This window comes from Odontomachus brunneus, unplaced genomic scaffold (genome assembly GCF_010583005.1).
Source record: "Odontomachus brunneus isolate Ranch 3 - 2012 unplaced genomic scaffold, Obru_v1 Obru_scaffold_049, whole genome shotgun sequence".
Taxonomy (NCBI): Eukaryota; Metazoa; Arthropoda; class Insecta; order Hymenoptera; family Formicidae; genus Odontomachus; species Odontomachus brunneus.
The window spans coordinates 1,438,917-1,451,763 of NW_022639499.1; the positions used below are offsets into that span (position 1 = coordinate 1,438,917).

Genomic DNA, 12,847 nt, shown 5'->3' on the forward strand with positions numbered 1-12,847 from the left:
CAAATTCCGTCGAACTTGGAGTACTAACGGAGAATCTCGAGATTTAATATTATACAAGGTTGGGTTAGGTTAGGTTACCGCCAAATCTTGACTTCAATGTTTTACATTGTTGCAAGCGTTGAGGCCGTTCTCTCCATGACGAGACTTAATAGGAGATTTACTTTAGAATTATCTAACATTCTCAATTATCTCAATATTCGCTGAAACTGCAAACCTCCTGTATAACAAATGATTTCACATACCCGGAGATATATGATGTGTCACTGCTGCGTCTCCGCGTCCAACGTCCAACGTCTTCCGTCTTCGCTTCCCAATTCAGCGTTGATTCCTGGCTGCTCGGTCGTGGCATTCCGGATACTCCCTCACGACACTAAACCACTCGCGTAGATATGGAAGTCTGGACGGAGAAAAGCGTAGTAATTGACGCGATGTCGACGAGAACCCAATTATCCTTCGCGCGGGATGCGCGCTATATTTTTGGCGGATATTACAATCGTAGTGATAAAATACGTAACGGCCGACGGTACCTTCCTTCCTTTTTATTACTTTACTTAGACTCAGACTTACCTCGATTGTTCTTTCATCCAAGGTACCAAGGTATGAATTCCAAAAAATCAGGTCCGATCGTGTTCGAACACGTTTTATCGTAATGACGGTTCGGCCGACGGTACGTCACTAGGCACTTGCACTTTTTAACCGCACCTTGTTGCACTTGCTGCACATAAAGTAAAGTCGATAGATATTAAGGCTATTCTACAATTGCGTAAATGTGATCGTAAGTGGTTGTAAGTAATTGTGACAACCAATCAGAATAAAGCAATCAGTGAATAAAACACTCGAATTAGTTAGCGCTTACGTTTACGACTAATCCCAAATATCCCATATAGCACATAATATTACAGTAATATCACAGTAATATTGCAATATCATAATAATATTACATGTTATAATGTAATATTACAGTAATTATTGATATGTTATTTTGTAATATTGCACAGTAATTTAACAGTAATATTGTTGTGTAATCCAATTAAATCCTAAGTAACAAGATAATGTCAAATAATATTTTCATTATGTCATTAAAATGTTATTAAAACGTCATTTAATGTTGCTTGGTGCATAATATATCGTACTGAAATATGAATAATATATTTCAAAGGTAATATATTATTTTGTAATATGACAAATATCTTTCTTGTTAATATTACTCACAAGAGAAACTTCCTTTCTTCGGGTCACTGATTTTACCGAACTTTTGTAGGAATATAATATTGGTATAGAAGTAACAAACGCTATTCGGAGACTATGCAATTCTCAACTGTTTACGAGAAATTGCGGTTTGAAATTTAAGCTCTCTTAAGGCCAAATCACACTAGCGATTGGCGATTGACAATTGACAATTAAAGATTAGATTTTAACGAATCAACAAGCTTCAGTTTTGGTTTACTTTTTTCCAATTGGTCAAGTTCCAATCTTTAATTGTCAATCATCTATCGCCAATCGTTAGTGTGATTTGGCTTTTAGTTCTATTGTAGTAGAATGTGGATCGAGCAATGGCGTAGCGCAGCGGACTAGGTAGGCATTACGCTATAAATCTGCACGTTTAGATGTTCCGAGCTGGTTCGAATCCAATTCGGTTCAGTTTTTTTTTTTATATAATTCTTTATTGGTACGAATAAAATATGTAATATATAAAATAATACGCAGACAAATGCTTTATACAATCAAACATTTTTATTACAATAATGACTGATATATTACAGTAATATTATTGTGATGCATTTTCGCGGACATTGTAATATTACTGTGATATCTCAGTAATATTACAGTAATATTTCTGCTACATTTCATTATAATATTGCAATGGAAATGTGATATTACTATGATATTAATGTAATATTACGTGCTATATGGGATAGAATGGATTTTATGTGCACAAAAACGAGTATAGATACTATATGTGCTATAGTCAACTAAAATAGCGGCGGCACACATGGGAACATCTCTATTCTAATTACTCTTTATTTTTTCGTTTTGCAGTATTAAGGCTTGTTCATAGTCCGTTCTTATACTTAAGATCATTTTAAATACATCTTTAAATACTTTTTAGACAATAAAATGATTTATACAGCGTCCGTACGGATCGTCTTGTTGGTTAAGAAACTTTCAAAAATGCATTTAAGACGGTCTTAAATATAAGAACAAACCAGTTAACATAAGTTAATATAAGAACAAACCAGTCTGTTAATATAGATATAATAGGAATGTTGTAATATTTTATAGAAAATGTTGCAGAATATTGTTACAATGTTATTCAGATGTCACATATTTCTAATATTCCAGAAACATTGCAAAAATATATATTTGAAATTTAAATATTATATATATATCAATATATAATAATTATAATACTAATTGTAAATATACTTATATCTACCTTTTTTCTAAGTGTGTTTTTGTAACTTTTGATACATTCTGTATGAGAATGAGAAATTGTATAAATTTCCTTATTATACTCGGTGAAATACGTTGGATATAATTTATTTAAATCTATTAAGTAGTCTAATTATTTAGTTAAATATAAGTATAGCCATTCTGCAACATTCTTAGAATATTATATCAAAAAGTTTTAGATATATATAATGCAGCATTTTAATCTTACCAAATAATATCGTTGAAATGTTCCAGAAGCATTTTTCGCTGTAAAAGCAGTGAGGGGTGAACGACCGTGCGTCGTGCGGCGAGCAAGTGGGTGGAGTCGCGCTTTTGACAAGGAGATGCCACAACCTGCTAAATCGATTTCTGAACGAGACATAGCACGTTCGCTAGCTGCGATGTTAAGCATTAACATCCTAATTGAGGTTTGTGCCAATGGGTCTTTGTTTGTGAAAAATTACAATATAAATTTTGGTTATGGGACTGTATTATGGATATGGCTAAAAATATGACTGGCTTTCAAAGAGGCGGCGTGGCCGAGTAGACTAAGGCTTCCACGTCGGTAATTTTTGAGCCGGAAGCAGTCGTTCAAAACCTGGAAACGAAGTTATCCTTATGCGGTGTTTTTTTTCTTACCTTAGGGCATGTAATTAATGTTTTCATACGAAAGTGGTGTACTAAAATATATATTTTATTGTAAGCAATGCAAAATATGTGTCTATATTAGTGTTTGCATTAAACAAGCTTGACACTTCCCTAATTACCCCTAATTAATAGCATAAAAACGAGACATATGCAAAACAAATGTATCATATTTGAAAAATATTAATTACATGCCTTAAGGTAAGAAAAAGAAAAAAAAACACTCTACAAGGATAACTACTCGTCGCCGGGTTTTGAACGCTCGCTTCCGGCTCAAAAATTCTCGACCTTGGAGCCCCAATCTGCTCAGCCACACCACCTTGCTGGAAGACAGTTCCATTTTTAGCCATATCCGTGATACAGTCCCGCAATCCAAACTTTATACAGTTATTTCTCACAAACAAAGGCCCATTGGCACAAACTCCAATTAGGATATTGATGCTTAACATCGTAGCTAGCGAACGTGCTATGTCTCGTTAAATCGATTTAGCAGGTTGTGGCATCTCTTTGTGAGCCGCGGAGGGGGGAGAGAGGGGGGTGCGAGCCGGGCTGCGGAGTGGGGAGCCGAGCCGCCGCGGCGTACTTTCACTTACAGCGCGCAAGGTGACTTGCCGGAAACGATAGTCACGTTCCACATTCCGTGTGTTACGTTGTCCTGTTTATGGCTCGCTACGGCGCTAGCGCTGAAAAATGTTGAGCGCGCAATCGTTAATAACTCGACTTATGGACGTCGTAGCGACTTGAAACAACGCTCATTGAAAACGGGTAATTATTGCGCTTCCGATGAACGTGGAGTCGTCCATCTATAGAATAATGATCAAGTGGCGCAGCTATGTAAAGGCCAAATTACACTAGCGATTGGCGATTGACGATTGACAATTAAAGATTAGATTTTAACGAATTAACAAGCTTCAGCCTTGGCTTGCTTCGTTCCAATTGGTCAAGTTCCAACCTTCAATCGTCAATCATCTATCGTCTATCGTTAGTGTGATTTGATCTTAAGAGCCTTCGCACGTAGATAAATTTTAATCGTAAGGTCGTAAGAAAACTGATCAATCACAGTTGATTATTCCTTGAACGCAAGGAGAATAATCAACTCTGATTGGTCAGTTTTCTTACGGCCTTACGGTTACGGTTAATATTTTTGTACGTGCAAGGGCTTTAAGTACGAAAGACGTCGGCTTTCGCGTCGGCGCGTTCGAGTACACATCGATTATTAATCTACGTTGAAAGCTAATATGATACATTGGCTCGGATTTGTAACGCAAAACGTCACTTTCTCGATCGGGTGCAGAGCATTATTTAAAAAAAACACGAAGCGATAGTAACGGTAACTTTTTATAGCGAGTATTTTCGTAACGTCGGAATTTGAGTAGCTAATACATTTTGTTTTGGCAGCAACGGCATTAGCTGTTCGTCTTTCAATAGGACATCTTAAAGGCCATCACACACAAAATTCCGTAAGAACTTAAAACGTAAGCGTAAAGAAATCGACCAATCCCAATCGAGCACTCGGCTCTTCGTAACCTCTCCATTATTACGGAGAGCCGAATACTCGATTGGAATTGGTTGATTTCCTTACGCTTACGATTTAAGTTCTTACGGAATTTTGTGTGTGATGGCCTTAACTGCGACAGCGTCTGATAATTTTTTTTGCTTGCAGTACAAAGGAGAGAGAGATAAAGAAAGACCATGAATACAAGAGAGTGTAAGAGAGTGCAGAGGGTGCGGCTGGAAAGTACGAAGTGTGATTCCACCATGTTTGGTGACGTCATGGCGTGTTCCACCGTGCGCAATGTTTCAATCGCTCAGCGGGATTCGTAACTAATGTACGCGCACTTCGCATCGCGTTCATCGAGCAGAGACGTGAAGCAACACACGGCGAGGTAAGCGAGCCAAAATACTCAGCAAGAAGAGCAAAGTCGCGCGCGTCGATCGTTCTCCAACAACAATCGGCACTTTCGAAACATCGCGAGCCCTCGAGGCGATCAAAATTGTTACGGAAAATATGGATCCATCGATGAATTAAAAAACTCGCCCATTATCAGAGCGTCGCTTGTACGTCGCGGACCTCTCCGCGATCGATTCATTGCGTTGAGTGGACGAGCGATCACCAGGACGTGGCATTTTGCAGGTAGGCGAGTTATAATTTGCGCCGGGGGTAATATTAAAATATTTCGCCAATTCTCGAGATGTTTAATCGGGCGGCCACTCGTCGGAGTCGCGTGAGTTATCGCGCGTTAATCCTAACCTAACTTGATCCAATCTCAGATCGAATCGTATCTATTCGAGTGTCAATGTTACCAGGTGCCAGAAGCGAATATCCGGAGTGCCGCACGATGGAGCAGCTGGGAGCCAAGATGCTGAATTGGGAAGCCGGGACGGAGGACGCGGAACCCCGAGAACGTGGACAGCGATATATCATGTTTCCAGGTATGTGAAATAATTTATTATGCAAGAGGTTTCCGATTTTAATGGATGTTTGACGAGATTACTGCGAATAGAGAGGGAGAGAGAAAAAGAGATATCCGAGTTGAAATTTAGATTGTTATTTCATAGTTCGTTATTGTTTGACAAATAATTAATTTCGTAAATCTCTCTGACCGTTCGTCAATCTGTACTTATTTTATACAACGAGGAACATTGATTCAAACAGCCGAATAATAGTAAATCAATGCGAATCTGTAAATAATTATGCTCTCAATTAAAGATTAATTATTTGCAAATGTAAATATTGGTTTTATGCAAATCTTATAAGTGTTTTGTGCGTTAAAATAATATTTTTCACAAGATATTTCATTTTTAAATCCGTCACGCTTGCTTTTCACTTTTATTTATCTTTGTTTTCTTACTACACATTAGTCTCTATATTGAAAGAAAAAATATCTAAAAAATAATAAATATTTATTCGGTGAATACTAATAGCATATTTACTTAAGTCTAAATTCTTTTATTCACACAGAATAAACAATTGCTTTCATGAAAAGCTAAGGTTTTCTTATATTGGGAAAAAATAGTTGAATCGTTGAATCAAACAGAATTTCATTTTTAAATCTGTCACGTTTGTTTTTTACTTCTATTTATCTTTGTTCTCTTACTACATATTAGCCTCTACATTGAAAGAAAAAAATATCTAAAAAATAGTAAATATTTATTCGGTGAATACTAATAGCATATTTGCTTAAATCAAAATTCTTTTATTCACACAGAATAAATAATTGCTTTCATGAAAAGCTAAAGTTTTCTTATTTTGGGAAAAAAACAGTTAAATCGACAAAATCGGCAGTCACTCGTTTTCAAAGATATATTGTGTCTATTGAACAAATTACATGTTAGTGCAACAATAAGTTACATTAATATAGTTACTGGCTTAAATCATTGAATTAGTTGATAGAACGCACCGTAACAACGATAATTTATATTTTATAATTCATTCAATCGACTAAATATTTGTTTGAAAGAATTTTGTTTGTCCAAGCAAAGTTTCATTAATTTAATCACTTTTTTTCTCAAGAAGGTTTTAAGAAAATGTATATTTTCTTAATTGAGAAATATTTTATATATTAACATAAATGAATATGTGTTATTAGCATCTATCGAATATTTACTATTTCATAAGTATTTTTCTCTTAGTACATTAGTGCACAGAACTGTTAGACATAACTCTTGTTGTTGTTTTTATAATTTCTTTTCCATTATCTTTTTAAACTTCCAAATCTCACAGAAATCCCCAACGTTAATAATATAAAAAACACAGTATTAATATTACAAATACGGATAGTTTTATTTTTATATTTTTGTTTTATCCTTATTTTATTTTTATTTTTATTAACCTATTAATCCAATTAATATATTTGCCTCCAATTATATATTAGTATTTATCTACTTAATATCCGCTTGCATATTCTATTTGCATAACAGTTAAGGAAATTACATAATTTATATATTTCTTATTAAATTTATCAAACGCAGAGATAATTGAATATTACATTATTCTTGAATAAATCCCTCTTTAAACTTTGATATGAAGGAGTCAACAGTAAGGGAATATTCATAGTATTATCCGAGTCGAAATTTTGATATTACTTTCAGTCTTCCTGTCTCATTCAACATCTATTTTGATACTCTAAAACCCACTTTAACCTTTTTTTTATTCTTTTTGACTTATCCGAGGTGAGTCGAAATTTTGATTCTACTTTTAGCCTCATTATTTCATTAAACACCTATTTTGATATTCTGAAACGTATAAATACAATCTATTTTGATAGTAAAAAAAGTAAAAAAGGTAACTTTCGGACATCATCAGAGTCAAAGTAGAACTAAGTTGTATCATTAGAATTAAACTTACTTTGCTAACTTAGTTCCTACTGCGTTGTAGAATTCAGGGTTTAATATAGGGCTAAAATTTCGACTCGGGTACAGTAGGAGTTAATTATTTCATAGCGTTACGCTTCGATATTTATTCTGACCCGTTGGTCTTTCAAGTTTGATGGAATTTGCAAGATTAATGCGAAGCAAAATTTCGACTCGAGACTCGAGTCAACTGTCGGGCTTTGTGCACGCGATTGATGAGGTGAACGCGATATTATTAGGTTACACGGTTAATTATAAAGCAGCTGTAACGCGTGCAATGGTTAGTTGCTAAATGTCTCGTTAAGTAACGATTCCTTGTCGCGTTGCTTTATCCCTCTTCGGGGCTGGCGCCGGCGAAAGCTCCACGACTCTCGACGTTCCCACTTCTCTTTTCCTCATTGTTTCTCCCCGGCACGCCTTAACGCTTTCCTTTCCTTGTAAAATGTACGTCGAGTTAATTGGACGAAGTTGCTGCCGCCGCCGCCGCCGCTGCTCCTCGCGACTGTTCAGACTACTTGTGCAGGCCGCAAGCACAGAACTTGCGGAGGCAGCGATTTCAAAACGCGTTAGCATTTTTTCTCTCTTCGCCGGTGTCCCGTCCGGAATATTCACGTTTAGCAGGGAATACGTTGCGTCGAAGTGTTGCTGAAGAATCGTCGGCGTGATGAGATGAATGTCAAAGCGATGACGTGCCATGTCCGGAGATAGAAATAGTGGAGATCGTTGAAGAAGCGCTCGAGATCTAGTTGGTCGTTAAACATTCTTGACAGTCTTGATTTGTGACGTTTGAAGAATGTAGCCGTCCAAAATCCCTGCAAAATAAAATGACACATTACAAAGTGACACTTGCAATCGCGATCGTGCAGACAATCGACGAATAACCGTAAAATTAACGTAATAAAATTATGCTCGGGGATAGTTTTAGAAAGAAGTTACTTTAGAATTTTGTCATCGAGGAATAGATTGACATTATGTAATAATTGGTCATTCTTTCATTTTTCATATGTGCTATTTATATTTTAGGAATTGTCGAATGTGTTACTAAAAAATCTGCTGCATTTTACACTGAGAAAAAAATGATTGCCACTAAAATTATAGTTATTCTCGACGTCAATTATACTTTCCGATTGTTTTAACAAAAAAAATAGTAATGACAATAAGCATATAAGATTATCATCACTAATATTATAGCAATCTTGTTCTTAATGAAAAAAAAATAATATTTTGTAGATTTCTGATTAATAGTTCACTTCAATAGAAGAGGATAAGATAAAAGAGAATAGAGAGGAAAAAGAAGAAGAAAAAGAATTTTGCAACAAGAGTTTTTCTTCGGTGTTAGAACATTTTTCTGCGGATATTCGCAGGATATTCACTAAAAATAAGTAATATCATGTTCCTAGTAATAGAATAAACTGTCAATAAAGCCTATCTTGCTAAGGAACATAGTAATTTTCACTATAAATACAGCAAATTTTGCTACACTGAGAAAAAAATTATATTAAAATCAACAAATATTTCTTTTATGGTCGCCATTAACATATTTACTTAAATCTACATTCTCTTTATTTAAATCAAATATTGTTTATTTAAATCAGGTAAACAATATTTGATTTAAATAAAGAGAATAACAATATATAAACAATATTTATTATATAAACAATATTATATATATAAACAATATTTGATTTAAATAAATTTGCTGCATTTATAGTAAAAATTATTATATTCCTTAGCAAGATAGGCTTTATTGATAGTTTATTCTATCACTAGCAACATGATATTACTACATTCAAAAAAGTATAATTTTATTCTTAATGAATATCCTGCAGATATCCGCAGAAAAATGTTCTAACACCGAAAAAAAACTCTTGTTGCAAAATTTTTTTTTCTTCTTCTTTTTCCTCTTTCTTATTCTCTTCTATCTTATCCTATCTTATCCTTCTATCTTATCCTCTTCTATTGAAGTGGGCTATTAATCAGAGATCTACAAGATATTTTTTTTTTTCTTTTGTATCAAGAAAAAAATACATTTACTTGAAGTAGGGTGCTTCCTTATTAGAAGACTTTTCCAGTAAGAACAAGATTTGTACTGTAAATAAAAGATGAAATTCCTTTAACTTCAAGAACATTGTGTGCTTAGAATATTTTCCTTTTAGTTTTAGAAAAATCTTCTTTATCGAGCTTTACCGTTCTTAAAAACATGTGTCTTATTTTCTCATTATGACTTTTGTCAACTTCATTAAGTCGCAAAAATATTAATAAATTTCTTGATGTTTTTACACTGATAAAAAAAAGAAATAGAATTTTTACTATTTTTATGGAAATTATAAACAAAAATGCGCTAGTTAAAATGATTTTTAGTGTTCTGGGGTTAAAAAAGTAGATTATGTATCATATTAATTTTACAGTAATTTCTTGATTATCAAAGCGAGAGAAAAGAAAGTAAGAGAAAAGTGTTCGGACTGTTTTTGGATCTGCTTGCAAGTGTTATTATTTTGCAAATACATCATTTTATTTCAATTAATTTATCTCGAATCCAGAAGTTTGAGCGTGTATTTTCTCGCTTCTGGCGTCATCGATCAAAGTGGTCGTTAGCCAAGAGTCTCAAATCGTCGAGGTAATCCTCGATTATTGCTAATTGGCGGAATCAGACGAACCCGTGATAGTAAGCCGGGAGTGCGGGAGGAACGCGATCGTTTTCGGAAACTCGGCTAGATTCGCTTCCCAAAAATAATAAAAAAAAAAAGAAAAAAAAGAGAGGAGAGTTTTTATACGTCCCCGACGAATAAGTACACAAGTGCGATTGTTTCACTCGATGTTTTTCTTCTTTTTTACGATACACGGCGCGACCAATGGGGCGACTTTCTGCGTAACGGCTTAACGTCACTTGGTTAGTTGAACAATGGGTGGTTACACCGGCGAAGTATTCGGCGTACGTGTTTACATAGGCAGATCTCGTAAGCGTGTGGCGCAGCAGCAGCCGTCAGGCGTCGACGCGCAAAATTGGTTCGTGACGTGTTTGCCGTTTCTGTGTGACGGTGTGCGTAACACAAGTAAATCACGGTTGGCGACAGTCGTCGGAGGAGAGACATAAATGTTGATCTAAAACAACGGCGCGCTCACGTGCGCTCACGTGCGAAACGCTCCGTGTTTGCCGCGCGCGCGCTACCGGTGAGAAAACGATCCGTGCGATTAAAACGTCGCGTTTACTCGTCGTGTAACTCTGGTAACTTTTGAATTATAAACCGGATCGAAGATCCCGCTGCTGGGATTATCCGAGATTAGACTCGATGGGCTTGCTTTAATAGAATTTTAACTCGCGACTTAGTTATAGAGAGGAAGAGACACGCGCAAACAGAGAGAGAGAGAGAGAGAGAGAGAGAGAGAGAGAGAGAGAGAGAGAGGACAGAGTTTCGTGTTGAAAAATGAAATAAAATTTAAGCGACGGACGAGAATCCGTCCCCCGTCGAACCGCGCTTAAAATGTCATTTCGTTCAGGTTTTGCTTCTTGTTCAGAGCCGCGGAGCGCGTATCTATTATAAACGTATTTCCCGAAAAACACATATACACACACGCAAACACGACCCTGACGGTCGATCACACGGCCGGGCAGACGGCGATTTAAACGCCCTAACAAATGAGGCCCCATCGTTTAAATCGAAAATAGGTCGAATGCGGCTTTACATACGTCAAGGTCCAATGCATACCGACATCGACCGCAGCTCACGAAGTCACCGGTGGCTTCCGGTTGTGACATGCGGTCTCGTGGTTGATAAGCCATGACCGCAAAACCGATATTTTGGAGCCGGGCAACATAGAGATTTTGATTTGGCTTAGCGTCACCTTAAAAGCGCATCCGTAGCCGATAATTCGCCGTGGCCGTTGGAACGTACGACCGGGATGGACGGACTCGACAATTGCAATTGGGTTTTGCTGGTCGTTTACGCGAAAATTATGATACTCCACCGTGTCTCTCTCCACGCGTAGACAATGTAAACTGTGCTTGAGATGTCGGTCTGTGTACATCCAGAGGAAAATACATGGTGGCGGCGAACTATACAGGGTGTCTCAGACTCTCCTCCATAATTTTTGTGGGAACGTAACAGATTGAAACAGATTGAACGTAACAGATAGAGCAGATTGAAGTGGACATAAAAGTCTTATACCGCTTTGCAACATTCGCAATAATAGTCGAGATATTAATATGATAGATGAGCTGTAATGGCGATGCGTGCTGATATGATAGATGAGCTGTAATGTGCGCTGTTGTGTGCGCTGTTGTGTACTTATAGTATATTAAGTCAAATTGAACAGAAAAGTCCTTTCTGAAAATAATCACGTAGATTTTTGGTTATCAGAAGAAAGAAAATTGTTACAGAATTATGCGCGATAATGCACGAATCTTCTAAAAATCTATGTGGTCATTTGCAATATAGTAAATGACCTTTTTGTTCAGTTTGACTTAATGTATAAATATATAACGACAGACGGCGCCACTACAGCTTATCTACCATATCATTCACCAATCTTTTTTAATTAATATCTCGAGATTTGCGAATATCGCAAAACGGTATGAGACTTTTACGTTCACCTCAATTTATTCTATATTCCTACAATTGCGGAGGAGAGTCTGGGACACCCTGTATAAGTGACGACGACTGTATGAGTTTCTTCTGTATGTAGAATCAATGTGTACGGTTTAATAAACTATTTTACAGTAATTGCAACGAACACTGAACGATTATGAGAACTATCTGGAGAGAATTGGAAAATTATATATAATTCTCGTGATCATTCAGTTTTAGTTGCAACAACTGCAAAATGATTCATTACACCATATACGTTGACCCTACATACAAAACGCGTACGGTTGTCATTTGATTAGTCACCATCAACTGTGTATTTTTCTCTGAACGTGGACAATGAGTAAGCTATAGTGTGTGTTGGGCATTACACACAGAAAAATACATTCATGTAACTTCAAGTATCTTATGAGTTTCGCAAATCTAACATAACAGTAATCAAAGAAAAAAGTGGTTCGACTCTGTGTAGTAAACAGATGAAATTTTGGTTTTAATTTAACATTTTTCATTAAAAAACTGAACCAATTAGGATTTAGAATGTATTTTGAGATCTAGTAAGTTTTTTAAACAAGAATATTAAATGAAGACAAAAATTCAATTTGCTTGCATTGAAAAGTTCTAGAGCTCTATGCCACAATTTTAAATAGTTCCGGTCATTAAATACAAAAAAATAGACTTTCAAAAAAAGGTGCGCTAAGTTCACGCAGCGCACCTAATCAGTAAAATCAACTATTTCTTTAGAGTTCCGATTTGTTTTGCAATAGTTCTAGAGTTCTATATCATATATAACAATAGTTCTAAAGAAATAGTTGATTTTACTGATTAAGTGCGCT

The 12,847-nt window shown here is 35.9% G+C and overlaps 1 protein-coding gene across 3 annotated transcripts in view; it reads right to left on the reverse strand.

Annotated features, from left to right (window-relative positions):
• Positions 1-7,427: 7,427 nt before the first annotated feature.
• LOC116845164 overlaps positions 7,428-12,847 on the reverse strand; it is a 414,324-nt gene continuing 408,904 nt past the window's right edge. For all 3 annotated transcript variants that reach the window (XR_004378198.1, XR_004378199.1, XM_032817545.1), the window contains one exon: positions 7,428-8,243. Coding sequence is in view for 1 of the 3 variants with exons in the window: in XM_032817545.1 (XP_032673436.1) it covers positions 8,046-8,243 (198 nt within the window). In the remaining 2 variants the exon portion in view is untranslated. The remainder of the gene's footprint in view (positions 8,244-12,847) is intronic.